The sequence below is a fragment of the Rhipicephalus microplus genome, chromosome X (genome assembly GCF_043290135.1).
Source record: "Rhipicephalus microplus isolate Deutch F79 chromosome X, USDA_Rmic, whole genome shotgun sequence".
NCBI lineage: Eukaryota > Metazoa > Arthropoda > Arachnida > Ixodida > Ixodidae > Rhipicephalus > Rhipicephalus microplus.
This window is the reverse complement of record NC_134710.1, coordinates 92,963,619-92,987,371: the sequence shown is the minus strand read 5'-3', so window position 1 is coordinate 92,987,371 and position 23,753 is coordinate 92,963,619. Positions and strand designations below refer to the sequence as shown.

At 44.2% G+C, this 23,753-nt stretch overlaps 1 protein-coding gene across 2 annotated transcripts in view; it reads left to right on the top strand.

Annotated features, from left to right (window-relative positions):
- The window catches only part of LOC119176744 (hemicentin-2), a 329,765-nt gene that overhangs the window by 131,922 nt on the left and 174,090 nt on the right, over positions 1–23,753 (top strand). For both annotated transcript variants that reach the window (XM_075877281.1, XM_075877280.1), the window contains exon 3: positions 10,365–10,475. In XM_075877281.1, coding sequence (XP_075733396.1) covers positions 10,365–10,475 — 111 coding nt within the window. The remainder of the gene's footprint in view (positions 1–10,364; positions 10,476–23,753) is intronic.

Here is a 23,753-nt window from a genome sequence, read left to right as displayed (position 1 = left end):
CAATATAATCATCTGATTTGCTTGCTTTTTCTATGTCGAAAACTCAGTAGTCGCCGCTTTCTTTTGGAGAATTCTTCATCAAGCTAATAGCGTACACACCCTCGTGACATAGAAGTCTCCAGTGTGCGGCGATAACACAAGGTTACGCGAGAAAGAGGGTTATTACTAAAGTGACAGCCTTAAGTGTTCCATCAGACGATTGCCTTGAAAAACGTGGCCCGTGATGCGAAAGCACTCGTGGCATAAGTAGCAGTCATAAAACCGAAAAAAAAAGTTAGGGTTCGAGCTGTAAACTAAGCCAGGTATTCGGCGAGGCATTCAAGTATTTTGCCACACAAACATGCATGGCACTGCTTGAAACCGACGGGGGGGGGGGGGGGGGGGGCTATATATTTATTATGTCGGCCAGGGTCTCAGTTAATAAAGGTAACATTGCGTGTCATAAGCGTAGAATCGCACCAGGTGTCAAGTCATGTCAATTTCGCAACCAGTGAGTGGTTGACGTTGTGCCAAATCATTACAAATAATTAACCTATAACTCATCAACATCACCGCTATTAGCGTCAGCTACACCTTCACCAAATTTTCCAGCTACACACGTGATCTTCATGCTAAGATAATGATGATAAGGATAAACCAGCCACACCAAATGGTTTTCCTCTTCGAGTTGTCTTAAGTGAATGCATATAAGGGACGCCATGAGTCACTGATGCGAGACAGGAAACCACAAACAGGCTCTCACTTCTGAAGTGAACTGCAATTCTTATTTCTAGAATTTCCGGTGAACAAATATGGTGTTGCGCAATATCAATAAAAAGGTGAGCCATCGTTATCTTCATGTGTAACTTCATTAACGTGCAACTTTGAGGAATTAAAACAGTGATGAGAAGTGTTACGGTACCTTTTGGCACAAAATAAACACGAGAGTGTTTATTTCGCGCCAAAAGCTACCGTAAGAATGAACCGACTTGCCCAAGAAGTCACTGTACGGATGAAAAGTGTTTGCTCGATAAAAACATAAAGATGCTGACAGAGGTCGCGGACCCTTCACTGACTGATATTTCAGACCATGAGAAGCCGTCTTTTCCAACTTCTGATGACAATAATTTCTGATGCTTCTGATGACAATCATTTTAAATAACATACTTCTGGACATACTCTGAAATTTATACGCAAAATAATCGCGTTCTGTCACCCAAACGTATTATCTTCACTCCACCAAGATACTGGGGACCACTCACTGAAAAACACAGTTTTGTTTTTCTTAAGTCTATCGTTTTATATTTGCAGGTAATATACAAAAACGTTGCTTACGTTGTTTGTGATGATGGACCAGTGATTTGCCATTTTGTTCTTGTTTGAAAAATAGCTCGCAAAGTTCGGGGAAGGAAACGTGGCCCACATACGCTGTCTCCTGCGCGCCGCAGCACTGCTACTGTCACGCACACTGCCACAGGGTTAATTATGTCAGCCATACTGACCAACATTTCTGACGTGCGGTATTTTTTCGAGCTGATTTCTGTGATGCCGTCCGAAGGCTTGTTAAACTGAATTTGAAAAACGTGTTGCGTGGTTCTGAGTTAGTTGGCCCTCGCACAAGTTGTTCCTCGGTGCATCACAATCTGTCGGACGCACCTGACGGCACCTCGGTCAGTTTGGAGATGAGTGGACGTAAGGGACCCCTCCTCTATCTAGTAGGAACTTGGACACCACACGAAGGCCATTATACGAGTCCATGTAAATAGCCTCTTCGTATACAGAGCTTGTACTGCTCAGCGAAACGTGATACTTTTTTATAACTTTCCTCGTTTCATTCCACGGGCTTTCTTGGTAGGTTTACAAATTTAGGGAAATATTTTGGTATTTACAAAAAAAAATAGAATCGCTTGAGCCTCAGTTCTAGAATACTAGCTGGTTATTTTATTTCTGTCTTTTCTTTTTAATCGCAGGCGTCACGTAGTTCTTCAGTTTTGGAACAAGCACGTGCTGATATACTCAGCTCGCCACCCAACTTTTTTATATTTTCCTTGCTTGCTTTTTTTAAATAAAATGATGATATAGGAGATGATAGTGCCATTATGGTGGCGCCGGCTACTGCTTTTTTTCTTAGTAGACAAGATATGCTGACCGATAAACCATAAGGGCACAAAATGATGGATTGATATGTGGGGTTTAACGTCCCAAAACCAGCATATGATTATGAGAGACGCCGTAGTGGAGGGCTCCGGAAATTTTGACCACCTGGGGTTCTTTAACGTGCACCGAAATCTGAGCACACGGGCCTACAACATTTCCGCCTCCATCAGAAATGCAGCCGCCGCAGCCGGGATTTGATCCCACGACCTGCGGGTCAGCAGCCGAGTACCTTAGCCACTAGACCACCGCGGCGGGGCGGCACAAAATGCAAGGCAGTACAACATATGATGTGAAAGTACACAATAGCCAAGCGTCACATGAAGGTTCAGATACGGCCAATAGGTTCATATGTATACAAGTTCCACGCACAAGGTTAGTTCACATCACATGACAGTTTACATACGCCTAGTAGGCTCATATGTACACAAGTTCCACACACAAGTGTTCACAACACATGACGGTTCAGATACGGCCAAGAGGTTCATATGTACACAAGTTTCACACAGAAGGTAAGTTCACATCACATGATGGTTCAGATATGGCCAATAGGTTCATATGTAGACAAGTTCCACACACAAGGTCAATTTACATCACATGACAGTTCAGATCTGTCTAATAGGTTCATATAACCTTGTCAGTGCACAGTCACCTGAATCATTTTCATCGCTGTCGGAAATTCATTTAGAGGCATTGCAATAAATCCTCTGCTATCTTCGCGAAATAAAGGTAGAAACAGTGTATCGCACATGTGCTCGCACATTGCATGCTACACGTGCTTAACCGCCTGCATCTGTATATCAATGTTACCGTTGATGTTATCATGCTAAGTAGTTTTTTTGTTTTTTAGTGAAACACACGTGCATTGTTAGTTTATCGCTTTATACTGTTACATCGTTGTTTTGCGGTTTGTGTTGCATATTTTCCATTTCTTTTCATCTCCGCGATATGAAGTGTTATTTGCTCCGTACGCCCTCTCCTGTGTAGGCCGGAAAAGGCCCACAGTATTGAATAAATAAATGAATGAATAAATAAATAAATAAATAAATAAATGTACACAAGTTCCACACGCAAGGTCAGTTCACGCTGAGAAAAATGATAACACATATGGAACACGCTATCTAAATTTTTAACATTTTCTTTAGCATAAAGGCGTGTTCACATACAGCAGGCAAATATTTCTATAAAATATTTGATTCTTCAAGAAACTTCTTGAAGGCGACAAGTGCTCTGTTCTGAAGACCTGCAGTTGGCCGTGGACCCAGTATTTTCGTCACTCTGAAAGGCCTCCTATCTGAAAGTTGCAAACTTGCTCGTATTACTTTTTTGTGTCTCAAGTTTCAGGCACCTGAGAAGTAGTTGATGTACATCTTTGTCAGGGTGGCTACAGGAACACTTTGTAGTCGGTGCACGTTTTATCCAGGATAGGAAGTGTGGCGTAAGGGCTGTACCAAGCCGTAAGTGGTGGACCAATGTTTCAAATCTCCTATTTTTTCTTAATTCTTATGGAAAGCTTAGTTTTAGGCAAGGGTCTAATAAATATGTCTAAACTTATATACTTTCCGTCAAATTATTTGTCTTTGGTGACGCTACAGGTTACCTGTGTGAGGAGTGGACACATTTTAGTGCATGAACTTGGCAGAATAATTCTCTCTTCGTAATTGTGGGCCCTACTTGCCACAGCGTCCGCTGCAGTGTTTTCTGGAATGCTGCAGTGACCTGCTATTCATTAAAATGCGATCATGTCGTTCATTTCGCTTGCTTTTGCGTGTCCTTTTAAGGTCTCATATAACAGAAAGCGTTTAGAAAGAGTTTTCTATCGCTTCGTAGTGACGCTAGAGTAGCCTGTGAATCACTAAAAATGACCCATTTTTGTGCTTCTTTTCTGGATGTTATAAGGCGTAACGCAGACAGAATATCAACACTTCTGTTAAAGTAGGAGACGCCACTCGACATAACTTAAATGTCTGCTCTATTGCAATGTATGGAACGACAAAAGCTGAAGAGGAGGAGTTTGCATTGCAAGAAATAACCGTCTGCATACACGTGAATATACTGCGTATATAGGGAATAAATCTGGAATGGTGCCAGCTGCTGCGCGACTGTCACGAGTATATGTCCCTTTTAGATATTATTACCTCAACCGACAACTGTATTTTTGGTCTTGGTAGCACCCAAGGAGGGAAATTATTATCTACTCTGTTTATTTTTATCTCGGTAATGACGCTTTCTGTTCCTGAACAATATTGCGTAGCTTACATTTATTTATCTCTTTAAGTACGAGTATCAGTGGATGCGTCTCGTGACGAGTTACAATACGGAAAACATGGCGACAAGTTTCAACCGTTGACATTACGGAGAGTGGTGGATGACGAGAAAACTTTATGTTGCCAGTGGGACTCCCATGCACAGCCCTTGCCAGTAACCTCTGAAGACGAGCCTCTGCAGTTCGCGATAACCCCTGGATAATCGGTGCCGAATGAGCTATCTTTTGCTTTATTAGTGCGCTATGCACTTGCAGCAGTGAAGAGATTGAACGTCCCCCATATTGTGCCAGCGATTCAACGTAGTACGTTTATAACTATGCTGACCTGTTTTTGTAGTGCGCGACCGTGCGACCCCCACGACAAGTGTCTATGAAGGATAACGCCAGAAAATTTATGGTATTCGACCAAGGTCAACGTCTGTTCATCCAGTGTAAGTTTGAGATTGTTCATCTGTGGTCTAGTGAAACGTGATACCACAGTTTTCGCGTACGAAATACTCCTGCCTCTGTCGTTCAAAAATTTGTTGAGAATCTCAAGACCATGTCCCAGCACTGCTCGAACTTCGAATATCTCTCTGAGAGCCATATGCAGATGTCATCTGCGTAGAGTGAATACCTAAATTGAGTTGGTAACTTTCCTGGTAACGCCACCACAACACGATTGAAGAGGATCAACACAGCTTAGAACACTGGCTTGCGGAACGGCCCGTGTTCCGCAATGATAATTACGTTGTCCTTCAGTTGTTTTCATGTATACTTTTTTGGCACTCAAAAAACTTGAAACCCATCGCAGTGATTGACCGACCACGCAGTGCCAGTTCTAACATCCTCTCCAGCATGTGAGTGTGACTAACTGAGTCGAATGCTATCTCAATGTCGAGAAATACCACTATTATGATGTTTTATACACATGCGTTCCTGCTCAACACAAGTGAGAATATCTAATATCGCATTTATTGTGCGACGTAATTGACGAAAATCTGTCATATAGTCTGACATCACTTTTGTATGTTCACACCACCATTGAAGTCTACTGTATACCATTCTCTCCATCAACTTACAAGGACAGCTTCTGAGGCAGACTGGGTGGAATGATTCGAGGCTTAAATGAGTATTTCTTGGTTTTTGGACTGGAATTAACCGGAGTTCCCTGAATCACGAAGTCTCTAATATCCAGATATCATTAAATAGCTCTGGCAGTGTCATTCTACCTGCTGGTCCATGGTTCTTCAGCATCATATACGTAACGTCATCTGGTCCCACAGCTGTTCTTGTATGACGTTACTAATGGGCACACTTAAATTCGTGTAAGCTAAACTCTCAATCAAGTTTAGGGTGTTCCGACATAAAACACGCTCGCACCTTTTTAGTAGCAAGTGCTCTGGATCTTGCGAATTGTATGCATGTAATTGTGATTCCCGGTCAGATTAATAGCCGACAGGATTCGTCAGCAACATTGGTTGGCGGAGGGTTCAGGGTACAGTGAATTAGACTACAATCTATTGGCGCGACCGGCAGGCCGCGGGTGCTGTCTCGGGGGTCCAAAACGACACAGACGGCCGCTAGGATTTCTCGCAGTGCCACCATGCCATTTCATATCATGTGCCCGAGGCTAGCGCGCGCCGGCGGCGTCTTTTCCGGATAGCGTGGGCAGTGCGGTAGTCAATCTGTGCGTGTGCGTGAGTATGTGCGTGAGTATGTGCGTGATTATGTCCGTGAGTTTAGCGCGTTGAGCCACCGCCACCTGAAGAAACTTCGTCAACGGGCTGACGATGCTGGTTGCGTTGTGCGCTGTGGTGGCACACAACGCAACCGACGCCGGCATTCAGCAGCGAGTTCGAATCGGCGTTGCAGTCTGTGCAGCATTACTGCGTCTCGACGAGAAACAACGAATATTGCATCGGTCTCTGTGGGCCGTTGGGCTCTTCGGAATCGTGATGTGGGCTGCTTGTGGTTGTGCTCGTGTTCGTTGGTGAGTGACCAGATTGCGAACAGCTGCGGTGCCAAGAAAGTGTTGTGTCCACATTTCTGTGGAAACCGTGAATCTGGGCCGCGAATGTCTGCATTTGTATTTCCGACTGACCAAGGCACGTGGAAGGCATAGATACGGGCTCTCTTAAGGGATATTGTTAGTTCGCTAAAACATGAAAAAGTAAATATTCTGCTTTTCCTTCATTTCGTGTATTGTGTTACATATAGTACCATGTTATTCCGTGTCACTTTTATCCCATGCGCGTATTTCGAAGTCCACGTTAAGGCCAAAATCGTAAACCGAAAGCATAATGCTGTTGCTTTTTATGTCATTCAAAGGTGTTTAAAAATGTTTAAGCTGAAGTAATAAGACGAAATGACCTGCGACGGCCAGAAAAAAATTACTATAGCGCACACAAGGCACGATTTTTATTCCTCCGGTCCATGTGCGGTGCTTCTCAACAAGTGTTCTCGCGGGACGCGTACCACGTTTTTGCGGTACCACGTTTTGCGGCAGTGGGCCACGTAAGAGAGCGAATAATATATGAGTGACTCTTGCAGACCGGATTAGTGCATTTTCAATTCTAACAAGCTACTCTACTGTACGTGTGCTGGTGCAATCTGCTGCATTCTCTCGCCAGTACCGGGGTGGAGTCTGTGCGTTGTGAGATATCCCGCCCCAACAAACATGTATACTGCAGCTCACGAATGTCGAAGTGGAGAACGGCTTCTCATTGCTTTGCTCCGGGTCGCCCAATCAGTAACCGAGGTGCTTCGAAGGCGTCTTTGTTTGTGCCTCCCAAGGATGACGATCTCCGAAGAAAGTGGGAGCGCAACCTCCGGAGGGCTGACAAGCCTGTGACCGAAACTTCAGCGGTGTGCGAACATCATTTCGAGCCAAGATACGTCCTGAACGAATATGTGCACGTGATAAATGGCAGTGAAGCGCACGTTCTCCGAGGAAAGCCGTCACTGGTTCCTGATGCCGTGCCAACGCTTTTGCCAGGTTGTCCACGCAGTAACTAACCTCGTAATTTTTCGCTTGCTTGAACCAGAAAGCAAACGCGCGTTAGAAGTGACCGCATCTGCAGTTCTGCAGGAATCCGCGACGGCCTGTCAACGCCGCCGAAGTTGGCATGGGTTGCATGGATGGATAGATTGATATGGCTGTACCCTTGAAATCGGGGGGCGGCTAACGCCACCTAGCCGTAATACTTAGTTTACCAACAACTAGATTTATATATCTTTTTCCTTTAAATAGGTCAAGGGCTGGTACTTTGCAGTGAAGGGTTCAATTTTGACTCGTGCCTTGACTTTAGCTACCAATCAGATAACCTTCTTCTAGTTAATTCTACTTGCTTAAAGTCTATTCTGCCCACCCTGTCTCTAAAGCCCAGTACTTGGAAAAACTCTGCGCCAGCATCCTGAACTATAGGGTGAAGTCCTTTAGAAAACATTATCAAGTGTTCGGCAGTTTCCTCCTCCTCTCCACAAGCACTGCATACTGTGTCTACTCCTTCGTATTTGACCTGATATGTCTTCGTTCGCAATGCTCCCGTCCTCGCCACAAGCAGTAGAGAACTACCCCGAGTATTATCATAGATCCTTTCCTTGGCAACTTCCTGCTTAAAAGTTCGATAGATCTTTAGTGCGGACTTCTTAATCGTGCCCCTTCTCCACATGTCAATCTCCGTTTCCTTCACCTTTTTCTTAACCGATAGTTTTTTTTGGTTTGGCCCCCTGCTGTTTTCTAAGTATTTAGCCGTCAATTTTCTGGTACGCTTCCTCCATTTTCGCTTTCTCCATGGTTCGCTTCCACCATGAAAAGTAGCAGCGGCGCTACCTGACGGCACCCGCGTGAAAGCTGACACCGGAGCCCAGGCGGTCGTACCACTAGATCATATTCTAGTTCACTATAGTTCAGGGCTATGACGAGAGCTCAGAAAGGGTGGCTCAGAGTAACAGGACCACTGAAGGATCGGATGATCGCCCATAATCTAGGAACAAAAGCGAAAGGTCTCAACTACGAGCAGTATTGTCGCCATCGTCTGCTACCTAATTTCTGTAAGCGACAGTGTGATGTTGCCTAAGTTTTTTGTGCCATCTTGTACTCCTCGAGTTGCTCACAGTGACGGTAAGCCTCTTATCCTCGTTGCGCTTAAGCGTTCGTTTTCCTCGTCAACTACAGCATACTCATTTGTCACTGTGACTTTCTCGGCGCTAGTGTTGCAAAAGTCGCCCAGTATAGTTACAAATGTTTCTAGGTTTGGGTTTTCGCCTAATGCACCTGTTGTGCGATGACAAAATGCTACCAGTTAGTGTATTATGAGTAGCGTTGAGTTCTTGTACTCCGCATAAGTCGGTGTCCTACCAGAATCGTGAAGTGACCACTGGCGTGCGTTTCTATATCCGTTGACCATCCAGAACCCCCAAGAAGGTCATGTGAGCATTGTGTGACATCTATACAACTGGAGTAATAATATCCTGTTTTAAACGTTGGAGAGTTATCATTCAGCACTGTCAGATTGCAGTTCTCAGCAGCACACTCGACAATATTTCCGCGAGAATCAGTATGTTCGCTGCCACAGATCATGTTATGAGCGTTAAAGTCCCCACAAACCAGCACACATGAGTCCGCGATATGAACACATTAACTAGGCTGTCTAAAGATAGTTTGCTAGACGTTTGTAGATAAAGGCTTATCACAGTGACTCTTCTATTTCTGAATAATATTTTATAGGCCACAAACACGGATATATCTCAGTCATTTGACTGTAATAAATAGGATGGCAGGTCTTTTCTGACACAAAGCATCGCTCTGCTGTTTCCAGCTCTGTGCGATGACTCATATACTACGTATTGGACTGTCCGAAATTATCTCGCACACCTTCTTCCTGTTTGCATAGTACAGAAAAGCTATGTTCAGCAAGAATTTTACGAAAACCAGCTGACTTATTACGAAGGCTGTCAGCATTCCACTAATACATGAAGACATTGTTGTAGCGATTATTCATAGTAAGCCTGCTGTGAAGCTGACTGAGTTTGTGGGGGCACTAGCAGCTCCATTGACTCCAATGCTTTAAACTCGGGTAGGTTGTTTGCTTTTCGAAGGGTGCTTAGAATTGCACGAAGAGCTGTCAGTAGTATCGGTAGGATCACATCAGCTAAATGTACACACGAGTAATCACTAACAAACACTGAAGCTCCATCCATGGTCGCAGCTGACCGTCGAGGAGGAGTATCAGATGACCGCTGAGATGGTTTCTGTGTCAGGAGTGGATGCTGAGGTAGTCTCTGAGATGATTTTTGGTTAGGTGTCTGCCGTGGTGTGTGCGAGAGATGAGTCCGGTTCTCTGAGGGTAGATCTTGTCGCTCACTGACTTGAGTTTGTTGGCTTGGTTTATTTAGAGCAGCAGAATAACTCAATTTATCCGCTTAGTCCTGCTATTTGTAGGAGCCCGAAGCCACGTGTCTTGAGCTTGTTTTCTTCTGTGGTCCGTTCTAACATTTCGAATGTTTCCCCCTACAATAATGTCTTATTTGTGTGGCAGATAATTTGGAATGAGTGATTCAAGAGAAGAACATTTACCGCGCTTATCCACTTATATGGGTACTAAATAATGCGACAAGTGGACTATACGTGTCCTAGACTAATATCCTTCATGTGTACCTATAAGCTAGCATTATTATATACGTTCATTTCAGAGCTACAATATACATGCAAATAATAGTCACCTTGACGGTTTTTTTTTTTTTTTGCTGAAGCATTAACACTTACTATTTTGTTCTATATATTGTACAGATAAAGCAAAGACATTTAAGCTGCAACATTTGGATAACATTGGAATACTTGTAACTAAAGTGGCATATTCAGAAGTAAGCACTAAGCGTCTGAACAAGTTTTATAAGTTTGCCTTTATTGAGCTCATTGAGGGCCTATATTCTTGAATTCTGGAAATTATCTTTAACGATGTCAATTTTCTTCCTTTTTCAGGTCCACTTGAACCTCCAGTAATTAGAGATGAAAGCGGCAACATCGTCAGCGAAACTGCCGGCCCCTACATGGAAGGTGACGTGGCTACACTTGTGTGCCAAGTCAAAGCAGGTGAGTGCACTAAATGCTGGTAAATATTGAACGCACGCCTTCTCTCAAGTTTCTTAGCTGAAAATCTTAAACCCGGAATGAGGTCCCAGTTGCATAACTGCATAAAAAATTGTCATTGCTTACTATAGTTTTTATCGCTATCTGGGTATCGTTCTTCTTCTCCATAATTCACTGTGGTAAAAGTATGAATTATTGCTAAAGGCACACCATTTACTATACATGCAGGCGTGAAATCTTTTCTACTTTTACAGGCAATGACTCACCAAATGCCACAGAACGAAATCACACAGAAAGGTGATACTGTGAAGAGTCGTGAATGTAGTTGACTATTTCACATCAACAACTCCTGCCGCGAAAAAAGTTGAAAAGGCTACGTTATACATCTATAGGCGTGCCGACATGACCATGTTGCATTCTTTACCACTGTAGCTCCTTGATCAGCTCATTAACGTAGATAGCGGCACACATGTGGCTATTAAACCGATATTCTTGTTGTGTAAAACACTCTCGATTACAGCTACACTTCAGCTTTAAATGAAGCCGCATGATCCAACCACACGGTTTCTAGTTCGGCCGACATAATGGAGAGTGGTTTCCCAGTGTACGCAAACCGCCGAAGTAGGTTAGCAAAAGCGACCATGAGCCAGAATGATATTTTTTCTCTGTTTACCATAGAAATTGCTTAGTGTGAATCTGTGTGAGATAGCAAGACTTATGCTATAGACACCAAGTTGCCATGGATGATCGCAAATTCATGCTCGCGTGGACTTCCGTCGTGGTAAACGCTCGTCTGCGAACCGACACTGACGCCCAGTTTGTGAATCTATATTTATTTATTCATTATTTATTAGTATACCCTCAAGACCCAGAGGGCGCTACAGATGGGGTGGGCACAATATGAAAGTGGCAAAAGTTATAATAACAGCATTGAAGGAAATACAACAAATCATAATAGTGAAAAAATACAAAAAAAGACAAGAGCAGGCAAAGAACAGTGGTCTACAGTCACACCATAAAGTGTTTTGAAACTGCTAGCTTGAACATTCCTTGATCCTTAGTGGCAGCAATGAAGGGGGGAAGGCGGTTCCAATCTCTGCTTGTCATCGGAAGAAACTTGCAATAAATGGTTGGTATGGCAAAAGGGAATGGTTACTTTATTCGGGTGGTCAACACGAGAGGGAAAATATGCAGGTTTCCCGTTTAATTTCTCTCGAAGTACTTGATTATGGAAGAAAATTTTCTGGAAGAGTGACAGACGAAAGATTGTTCTTCTTGTGGCCAGATCAGGAAGTTGTAGAGTAGATTTGATTAAGGTGACGCTGGAAGTACGAGCATAGTTGTTAAGAATGAAGCGGGCTGAGTGGTTTTGAACAGCTTCTAATGCTTCAATTAACGTTGATTGAGCTGGGTCCTAAATGGCAGACGCGTACTCTAATTTTAATTGGACTAATGTTTGGTAAAGCTGTAATTTAAGGTGTGGGGGTGCTTGGCCGAAGTTCCTGTGGAGGTAACCAAGAGCACGGTTGGCATTGTTAATAATGTATGTAATGTGAGAACGCCACGATAGATCATTTGCTATGTAAGCACCAAAGTATTTGTAGCTATTAACCTGCTCTAACTTAGTTCCATTTATTATGCAGTTGAAAAGTTTTGGAGTAATAGAGAAGCGTGTGATTGTCAAGCTTTTAAACTTAGTTACGTTAAGATCCATTAATCACGTGTTGCACTAATCAGAGGCGCTATTCAGATCAATTCGGAGAAGCAATTTATCGTCTTCGTTAGTTATTCTGTGGAGCAGAACACAATCATCTGCAAACAATTTTATGGATGATTTATTGTTACTTGCTAAATCTTTGATGTAAACTAAAAAAAGTAAAGGACCTAAAACGCAACCTTGTGGTACACCAGATCTAACTGCTCAGGGATTCGAGGAACCATTATTTGTGGTAACATACTGAGTGAGGTTAGTGAGAAAGCGTGCAATCTATTTCAGAGTGTTAGGGTCGATATTGTCGCGTAAGAGTGAGGGTAGCCCGAAGACAGGAGACCGGGAGGTTAGTAGAAATAGAAGGAGATCCGTTTATTTGGCGGACTTGCGCCCACTAAAGGAAGAAAAGACACACTGGCTTAGCGGGAGGCGAACAGCGCGTTCGACGGCCGTCGGGTAACAGAAATGAACGCAAGGCGCGTTCGACGGCCGTCGGGTAACAGAAATGTCCCACTGGAACGCAAGGCGCGTTCGACATCCGAGACACAGTCGCCGTAGCGTCTGGCGCTATCTCGTTATCAACGAATGGTCGACGTGCGGGCCATGATCTTCGCAGATGAGTCACGGTGCATCCTGGACCACGATAAGGCCGCGTGCCGGCGGTATCGGCATGCGCAACACTATCCGCAATACGCCTCGCGGCAATATTCAGCGCACTAAGCTTAAGCAGTAGTAACTAGTATGAAACTTTATCAAATGCTTTCGCGAAGTCTAGAAAAAATGGTAACAACCGGTATTTTGTTATCTAGTGCGGAGATGAAGTCATGTATAAAAGATAAAATCAGGATTTCGCACGCATGATGCTTAAATATGTGTGACAATACAATTGAATAGTAGACTTCAGTGTACTTTAGAAATTTCGCGTTTATCTCATGAGTGACACAGGCAGAAGACAACTTAAGTCGCCGGATTAAGTTGATAATTCCTTCAAATTATAGTAATGTAATCTATTAGAAAAAAGTCGCTGTGATGTATCTGCAGCACCGAAACTGCACATGAATTTGAAAAACATTGCCAAAATACTTTGTTAAAAAGAAAAGAACATTCTTCGTTGCGCATCGCATGGCCATTGGAGTCAGTAAGTGATATGACAGTTCGTTTTATTGTGTTGATAGTGTTCTAAAACTTCGATGGGTTAAAGGACAATAACGAGGGAAGCGTTGTATTAAAATAGTGCTGCCTGGCATTTTTGATGAAAAAGTGATACGCAGGAAAAGCATCAGGATAAGCCTACCGACGAAAGACATTGCTGGAGAGTTTAGCCGAGTGGAAGAGGCGCTTCTTCCTACTTAGAAGTCTTTTTAAGTTTGCTGTGAACCACGGCGATCTCTGCTTTTTTTTTATTACTTGAAACAGCACATGTCGGCCGATCAATGAAGCAACTTTGTCACTAAAATGGCACCAATTCTGCTCGACTGATCAGTCGAAAAAGCAGGCATATAGCTATCAATAAATTGTTCAAGTCCCGCGTTTTTTTTTTTGCAACATAGTTTCCTTTTTGTAGTTTTTTATGGTCTTGGTGACCTTAGTTCAGGGTTAAATAACGATAAATAAAGTGAATTGTAGGCAGCAGTGGTCACTAACACCAGGAAAACAAGTGAGTGCAGTAAGTACGGTGTCGCAGTCAGGATTGAATCCAGTACATTAGCTTACCTAACGCCTCTTCTTGTTGGTTCGGTTACCGTTTCAGTTAAGTTGAAATCTAAACATAAATTAACAAATGATTTATTCTCCGCTGTCATCTCTGTAACAATAAGACTGGTACCTTACCAAATAATTTTAGGAATATCTCCCAAAAGGAACAGTTGAGAGTGCGGAAATCGTACAACTAGTGAATTCAACACGTCGTGCAATTCATTACAAAAGTCAGGCGCCGCGTTGGGTAGCCTATAGCATACACAAAATAGAGCACTCTGATGACGTAATGGGATATTTGCTCAAACCATATCTAAGGAAGTATTCACCGGTATCATGTGCGACTCTAGGTTAATGGCTACCGCTATAAGCACATCTCCCCCTCTTCCGCAAGGTACTTGGCTGCTGATCCGCAGGTCGCGGGATCGAATTCCGGCTGCGGCGGCTGCATTTTCGATGGAGGCGGAAGCGCTGTAGGCCCTTGTTCTCAGATTTATGGCTTCTCCCATATTCATAATGTGGTTTTGGGACGTTAAATCCCACATATCAATCAGTAGTTCTGTACTGGCTACGTCGGTGGAAAGCCACGCTTCAGTGAGTGCTATACAACGTCGGCGCAGCATGAGTCAATAACAGCCGATAATGAGTCTCGCTTATTGATTATGCTTCTTACATTTGATAGTAGGAAGGATGTGCTACCCGAAACCGGGGTCGCATCATTTGAAATTCGGGCTAAGACAAGCAAGGGCATCTACCTGTGGACGTAGGAGCAGACGAAGAGTCGTGCCAACTTTCGTTTTTACCGGATTCCAGGTCACAGATGCTATCGGTTGTTCGCGAGTACACGAAGCACTTTTTGTTTATATAAAGTCTGTTATGACGTACTGAGAACTCTTGTTTGCTAGCTTTTACATACTCGAAAAGCTTTTTACGCATACTCCTCGTAGTCGCACAGAAGTCTTCATTAACTGAGACGCCACAAGCCTTGACTTTAGCTCTAGCGACCAATTTTCTCGCATAGCTTCAAAGATGCGAATTTTCTTATTACAGGTTGGCGTTTTCCTGGTGCGTACTTTGCACGCGAGATATACGTTCGTCATCGTCACTCGGGTCGATATTCAGCTCTCTGTTAAGGATACTGCATACTTTTTTTTCACATTGGGTCCATGTTTCGGATGCAGTGTCTTCAATACCGTGTAATATCAGGTTATCGCGGCGGGAGCGATCTTCTAGTTCGTTGAGGCGTTCACCCAAGGCTGCTAGTTTTGGTGCTGCGCCCACTCTCGAACTTTCACCACTCAAGCGCATGCTGTCCTCGACCAGAGAAAGCCGGCTGTGAATGTCACAATTTTTTTTTCTTCAAGTGTACTTTGCGTTTCCTTGACAAAGTTTAGAGAAGCTATAACCTCGTTGTGCTTCACGTCAACATTTTCCTGAAGAGATTTTATCAAAAAAAAGTAGTTCTTACTTTCCTCTTTTCCACCTTCAGCAGTATGAGAATGGCTACTGTTTTGAGTCGTGAATTTTGCACTAGCTGCCAGAACAGTTTGATATCTCCATCACGGCGCATGTACATTGAGCGGCAATATAGAAAGAAACATGGCAAAACATCTCGCGGTTAACGTTGCAGAGGCATGCGCGTGCTATTGTTGAAACGGAGGCGAGTTTGCCTCCACCGCGAAGACGCATTAACTTAAACAATGAAGCTATAGTTTCTGCAGCAACGTTTTTAAGCAGCAAGGTTGGGCGCTCCACTGCATGGCGTATCTTTGATTTATACGGCAGGGCAGGTTTCGAAATTGCGTTTGTGTTGTGTTGTGGATTGTTTTCGTTGCCCCTACACCTGCGTCGTTCTCTTCCGACAAGAAACACAAGCTTTTCTTTGCATTCATTGTTATGACGAGGCGAAAAACAAGCAAAGCTCCTTCCCACTACGGTCACAAGACGTCCATATTATGCAAATTTCTTTTTTTCTTTGGTTTTGCGAATTAATCTTGCTGCGAACCGAAGGTCCCACTCGTGGCACTTAAGAATACGTACACCTATGAAGTATCTCAGTATTGTTCACTATCAATTAAGATTAAGTACTCGTGAAAACAACCTTAGGTTCGGTGCTGTCTTTCTATATGCAGCACAAAGATCAAACTGCGAGGTTGTGCATTTGAAAGGAAAGGGAGGAAGGCACCACTTTTTCTCAAATATTCAGGAGTGATTTCAACTCTGCCCCACACCTTTACTCGTGCTGACCTGCCCAGTTATTGTACAAAGTGGAAGGTTATGTTTATGATTGTTTTTTATCAATAATGGAGCCCGAAGACCCCTAATGTTACATGCCTGGCTTGACAAAACTTTACTGTTTTTTTTTTAGTAGTTGCGCAGTGGCGTTGCCAGAAAGATGTTTAACACAATATCAACAATAAAGCCGAAATCGTGGCTGACAAATCTGGCAGTGACTTTCGCCGAATGCCGGAATATATATGCATGTTTACGGTGCTTCAGCATGTTTTATTGGTCAGTAAGTGGCACTAAATTTTGTAAAATGCCCGTGGTAAATGACTAATTTTCAAACTTACGACTTTCCACCTTTTCGTGAAGATTAACTTTGATTCGTCTTTTAAAGTGTTTTATCAGTTTTAATCCATATTTCTAACCCGTAAAGCACGCTTAGTTGTTTTTTTAGTAAACGGGCCCTGCAATGCTTTTTCAAGTAACCATCGAATGACTTCCTTAAGAGAGTTCTCATTCTTCATGAATCTACAGCCGCCAACAAAATTTACAATCCTTGGAGCGCGAGTGGCCCCGCCGCAGTGGTCTAGTGGCTAAGGTACTCGGCTTCTGACCCGCAAGTCGCGGGATCGAATCCCGGCTGCGGCGGCTGCATTTCCGATGGAGGCGGAAATATTGTAGGTCCGTGTGCTCATACTTAGGCGCACGTTAAAGAAACCCAGGTGGTCGAAATTTCCGACGCCCTCCATTAGGGCGTCTCTCATAATCATATGGTGGTTTTGGGACTTTAAACCCCATATATCAATCATGAAGCGCGAGCGGAGTTATAGATCTTTCCCACATAACAATTGCTTTCTCTTTCATCTCGTCTCAGTGCGCGCGTTGAAAGCTAAGCATGGAGGGGTAGCACGGATGAAAAAAGTTACGCCAGGTGCGTGGCACGACCTTGAGCAGTTGTTTTCCCTTTGATCAAGAGGCTTACTGTCAGTGTGATCACGAGCACGCGCACGGGCGTGGGGTGGCCTCTCGCGGCAGATGCAGTGAATATGCAGCTCACAATGCTTAAATAAGCCAGTGGTTGTGAAATTGGGTAAAAGGCGCAGTCATTTGGGTATACTGCGTCATTTGTATACAGAGAAAGAACGATTTCTAGTAGACTGAGAACTCAAATGTCAGGTTTCGAGCTGTGCTATATAATGTTCGGCTTGCGTGTTCTCAAAAGCCTTGACTATCGATCGGCAGCGTTTTCGGACCATGCTGAAAAGGCGTTGCAGGGCCCCTTTAGAGGCGAGGCCTTTCGATACTCACTAGTCGCAAAATCTGAAAGCACCTTTTACACGAATAATAACAAAGCCCTCGTGACGTTAAATACAGATATGTGTACACCAAATGATTAGTAGCCCAAATGGAGGTGAATTCTAAGTGAACTGACAGTGAACATAAAGTTAAGTCGAGGTTTTGATGGAAGACCATCTGGTCGTGAAGCAAGATAATAGAACGAAAATAAAGACACAGAGCATGGAAAACAATACAAGAGAATCGCTGTTCTATGGACGAATACAACCGACCAGCGAAGCTCCTTAGAAATGGGACGCCAACGACTATGCGTCTGTTATCGCTGCTGGCTGTCATGAAGGTGCTAGAGTGGGGAGCGGGGGGTGGGAGGGAGACGCTCTCTGTTGCCGCTCGATGGCAGAAGCGACAAAGCGAGTGAGTGTGCGGCGCGCGCAGCGAGCCATCTGTCACCGCGCCTGCGCTCCCACTGCAGCGCACCTGTTGTTTTGCTCGGCGCGCTTAGGCCGCGTTTACACTGAGCATTCCGGCCTCCGAAAGTGCTCCGAATCCGGTTCGGCGGCAGCGAGATTCGCCGACAGGGCCCTCTCCGCGCCGATCGCTCTCGGACCGATTTTTGCGGCGTCTGCCGCCGAATCGCTCACCGCGGACCAATAGGAGCGCTAGTCAAGGAATTTCGAAAAATGGCTGCCAAGCCCTACTTACTTGTTATGCCGCAGTGCACGTGACTGAACGTTGAAACCAACGGGAGTTTGACATACTCTCTGCCAACTTCGCGTCCGTATTTCGTGGAAGAGGTGACCGATCTTGCTGTTAGCGTGACCGAGCTTGTTGCGGTCTTGTAGAGCAAAACGAACCCTGCTCTTCGTGCATTACAAGACAGCCACTTGCCAGCAAAGTAAACAGTACAGTCTTTTCTTGCTTCCTGCGTACGAGAATCATCGAAGACTAGACCACCGGATAGCCTAACGGCATTTGCGAACCATGACAACTACCGGGTTACAGCGCATCCATTCCGCGTTCGCCCCGAGATAGAAGGCATATTCGGCGGCGCGGTGCGCGTCCAGTGCGAACGACGCTTCGTTTCAGCGGCAGGAGAATTTCGGTCGCTGTATAAAGCGGATGTTTCAGTGTGAACTAGGCGTTACAAGGCGCAGCAGGGAGCTTCGACAGTGGAGTGCGGGCATGAGGAGCTTCGCTCCTAAATAAGACGTTTCGGCTGCCCTGACAGGAGCCTTGTTCAGAATGAAAGCGAGTGCGAGTGAAGCGATGTTTATGAACGCTTTAAAATGTTACGAAGGAGCGTGTGGGCTGAATCAAAATGGATTTTAAGTGGTGTCTTGAAGACAGATATTTAATTTTCTTTTATGAAGACACCACTCAGGATCCATGCTTATTAAAACAACCGATAACACAATGAACCGAAATGACAAAACCCGCTTTATATCTACACACGTTCATTGTGTAATATTTTAAAGCACTCATAAACATCGCTATACACGTTCTCGCTTTCATTCTGAACAAGGCTCCCATCACGAGAGCCGAAATGTATTCTTTCCTTATTTTTTTTTCAATGGTCGATGTCCTTTTTTTTTTTTTGCTTCTATCGCGAATCAAGAGTGATTCATGAGAATTAGGAGTGCCTCGTAGAACATAAGTTTCCGCCTGTGATTTCCGCATCGTTGGCTAAAGGGGCCTGGTGACTTTTCTTGATAGATTAGTACTAAAGAAGCACTTTGAAATATGCAAGTTGTCATGCACATACCTGAAACTACCATCGACGTTTTCTCGTTTTAGGGCTTTCCCTTGCTAAGTGCAGACAAAGCAGATGATATTTTGAGACTCTTACGGCATGTTTATTTGATGACCCGATCTCAACATATTTTTACTGACGAACATCAAAAAGGCGAGTGACTTGATTTCGTTTCATCAATTGCATGGTTATCAGGTTATGTTAATCTTGAATTGTGCAATGGCAATGCATTCTTCAGATTAAAACAAACAAACAACAAAGCGTTCATGATGCCTTTTTTTCCATTGACATAAAATTAAAGCTGCTCTTTATAGTCAATACCTCATTATCACTTTTTGTTCGGAAGTGTCAGTCTACGAGCATGGAGTTGTGGCATCTCAGAACAGCGCAGAATAGCAGTACAGGTGGCATCATTGAACTTTAGAAAATTTACGGAAAAATAAATGTCATTCGCCCGTTTGTAGCACGAAGCTCTAGATACATGAAGTAAAGGAAACGAATTTGATTTTCACAAAAAGAAAGCATCCTAGCGGACAAAAAAATTAACCCTTATTCGAGATCGAAACACCATATGAATGCCTTTTCGGGCATGCTCTTCCATATCGGCTAACCAGCAGGCTAGAATATAACAGTGTGAAGTCGAATTAATCGATAACTCAAAGCACACAGAGCATTTTTTTAACCAGGAATCTGCAAGACCATCTCTGATGATTGAGATAATTACAAATAAGGAACTGCGTACTGTTCGGGATTACGATGGAGAGTAGTTTTAAATAGTAATCTTCGTAACTAATCGTATACATTGATATTGTGAGAAACCGCAGTTCTCCAGATATACGTCGGCATCAAGAGAGTATTTTACATAATTTGAAAGCTTGGATGCAGCTAGTTCATTTAAATGATGGGGTTAGAACTTGCATTATTGGCTGGCTAATGGGGGAAAGTAGAAAATGCAGACTATGTTTACAATAAGAAAGGCCAGCGTAGGGGCTAGTTAGTTGTACATGGTGGTCACTCGCGACGCGCTAAATTTGACACGGAGCCGGAGGCAAAGCTATGACACACACGGCCGATCGTGTGTGTCTTACCTGTGCTTCCGTGTGTCTTTTCTTCGTGTGCAGTTCAGCGCGTCGCGAGTGTCAGCCATATACAGTGAGGTTCACACTAAACTCACAATCAGTTTGCTTTAGTCAATTTACCTAATAAACACCAAATAGTTATGAGACGCTTGTTTATGAGAGTGTTACAATATCCTTTCCTAAAATCGGCGACAATCTTCCATTCTTGACGGCTGAGAGGGCAATGGCTATATAAAAACATGAGCTTAACGATGTGAGAAATATTGCGAACTACTTATATTGTATTGGAGTGAATGCAATGAAGCTGAATACCGGTATTTTTTCATTCGCTCATTACTTTGAATGTTTCATTAAGTGAAGCAGAGTATATATTGCCACGGGACGTCACGACCTCCCTATAACTATATGAATAACGCGGACAGAGATCAAAGAGAGGAGGACCAAGTTTAGAGAAGTAAGGAATAGAAACTTAGCAATGACGACCGGCAAGACTGTTAATGTCATCACCAGAACTTGTACGCGACATGTTCTCGCAATCTTGTTTAGAAATCGTGAGATATTGCGCCATGTTTTGTTTTTTATGCAGATTTTTTTAGCAAAATGAAGTCTACGAATAGTGACGAGGAAAACAAAATGTAAAACAAGGCTCTCGTTTTTCGCCGACAATTTTCTATTACCTTCGAACAAAGTTCGCTTCAGCTTTAGTGATGAATTAATTTTCCGTGATTACAGAAATTCTCGCTCGTTGTTTCTCGGTGAACGAGAATATTGCCGCAAGGCTAATCAGAAACCTGGCTTCTGTTTCACAACTCTAAACGCGGTATGAGAAATTAAATATTAAAGAGAAATTAATACTGTACATTAACTCGGCACAACAAGGTGTTTCACAATCTCAAGCAGAAGAGTAAAAAGGAGAAGAAATTAGATTTAAAAAAAAAACGAAGCATAGCGATAGCTTCCTTGTGTATTCATTATGTATCCCTCTTCTCCGACCAGCCCAAGGGGGTGGCTAACTCGCCCGCCTCACAGTGCTTAATAATTTTGTCCGTTGTTGTCGCGGGCACCTACTGACACAGGTGAGCGCAGGCTTGGCTCGGATATTTTAGCGCTCCGAGCGGGCACGCAGGCCAACGGCACCTCAGCGGGGACGCCTTGTTCGTTTTCGTTCCCGACTCGGGCAAAGAGGAGGAGCTTGACCGCAGGCCGGGCGACGTGCACGCGAGCGCGTCACTTGCACGAACCCGCGTGCCAACTTTAGGCGGCACGCAATTATGTAACTCGTCAACGTCGCTCGGCCGGGCACGCTGACAACGGTGGCGGCGCGCGCCGCCAGGTCGTCGGCCAGGTGTGCGCCACGGGGCATTCAGCGGCTGCGGGAAACGCACGAGTGCCTCCGAGCGCGCAAAAGAGCCGCGCTCGTGACACAGGTAATGCGTCCCGTCGCACGAGCGCGCAAATGATAATGCTCCCCAATCTGTTAAAAAGGACGCCGGCCGCAGAGCAGGCTTTTGTGCTGCAGCGCGCTTCCGCAACGCTCATTACCGGCGCCAAGAGGCATGCGACGTGTACGGGAAGAACGCGGTGAGGAGTGTGAAAGCGACGTCGCTCCCAAGGGGGAGGGGGAGCTGTAACTCTGCGACGCCACCAGCGAGCCTCAGGGTGCTCGTGGGAAGGCCATAGGCGGGTAAACGACTCGACTCTCGGCGGTGCAGGGGGGACGTCGGCGCCCGAGATGCAAGACAATAACGATGATGAACAGGCATCCGGCTGAGCAGGGGCCTCGCGTGCCAGCTCTTCAAATATGCACCCGCATCATACCGGCCCTTCCTATATAGGCGCGTGTGATGGGCGGATGAAACACGCACTGCGGCCTTGACGTTGTGGCACTGCTTTGTGCTCTGGCGCTGTGAAGAACGTGTAAACGTAAGTAGGCGGTATTATAATCTCGTTCTACTCATCCTCTTGTCAGATATAGATGCTAGTAGTCCTTGTATATAGATACAAGACGATAAAGAACAGGAGTTCAAACAGAGAGATAGAGAGACGGGAAACTGGGAATTCGAGGACGGTAGAACTTTGAGACTACAACGTTCGTGGTGTAATTTCTGGTTTTCAACAAGAAAGATCACGTTCCGCGTTTCACTGACATGAACCATGGAACTTGGTAGTCCGTATGGCCCGTTTGAGTGTGATGGTTATTATCAGGGTACGTATCCAAAAGACGGTCATTTGCTGCCCCGTATAAGTAAAATGCAACAAATAGTGTTCATCATACAGTCTTCTATGTAGCCTTCATGCGCCTGGCACTAAGATAATTTTCATAAACGATAAATAAAATTCAATGAAATTTCTTCAAAAGTGCGCTGGCACGTGCGGCAGGTGTCTATAAGTGCTAATGTTTTATTATTTGTGGCCATTTGCTTAATAGCTTAATAACTTACGTTGCGATACCTATCGAAATTGATGACCTCAAGCCGCTAAGTCTGTATTGTGGCTGAGTGGTTCAGGCGCACTGCTGAGCACAAGGGGGCTGGCTTGATTACTGCTGTGGTCGCGTCAATTAGTAGACATAAGTAGGGGGCAATCACGTACAACCTCGCTTTAGGTGCACGTTAAAGAACATCGGGTGGTCGGTATTAATCCGGAGTCCTCCAATACTGCCTGTTCGTAATCATTCTGTGTTCTTTTTTTTCGCAAGTAAAATAACATAGTTTAAGCATTTTTTAAAGCTTGTACAACCACGAAAATTTCATGATGACGCGCTTTCCTCAAAGCCCACCTTGAGTTCCAGGCTTTCTGAGGGGAAATGTGGAAAGGGAACAGTTCTTTAGATACGGTTGGAACGAACCTTTCAGATAATCAGACCTCCGTGAATTTTCTCATGCCAGGGCGACGCACTGCACACGGCCTGCTTGCAAAACTACAGAGTATAGGCACATTTACCATTCTTATCAGAGAAGTGTTCTGGTTTTCAAACAGTCAAATCTAGTTTAAGTTACAGCGTTAGTAACCTTAGTAAGCACTAATGCAAGAAGCACCAGACGTCGTTGTAATTAAAGAATCAAGTCTTTTTTTCCCTACCGAGAGGAAGGTGTAACGCATACGAATGAAAAAAAATACCTATATATTATCGTACCCAAGAGGTAATGTATCATAAATGATTGCAAGAAAAATTATTTACCCAAAACAATGCAGCTAACATGAAGCACAGAAAGGCGTTTGCGTTGCGCATGAATTGGTAATATAATAGCCTCAGTCGGGTGCACTATACGGATAATATCTGCAACATGCGTGCCCCATAATTGTGGCAAAAGTGGACGTGTCCACACTGGTCTCACAAAAGACTGGTCCTGCCACAGGACAGCTGCTTTTGGGTAGTACTTGAGAATTGCGATGGTCGACTGTATAATTTACAACAGTTAGCTTTTGTCGGTACATACCACTCATGTCCCAGCCACATTGTACGCTTGCACGTGTGACGCACTAGTATTGAAGTGCCGCGGATATCAGTATCAATGTTAATC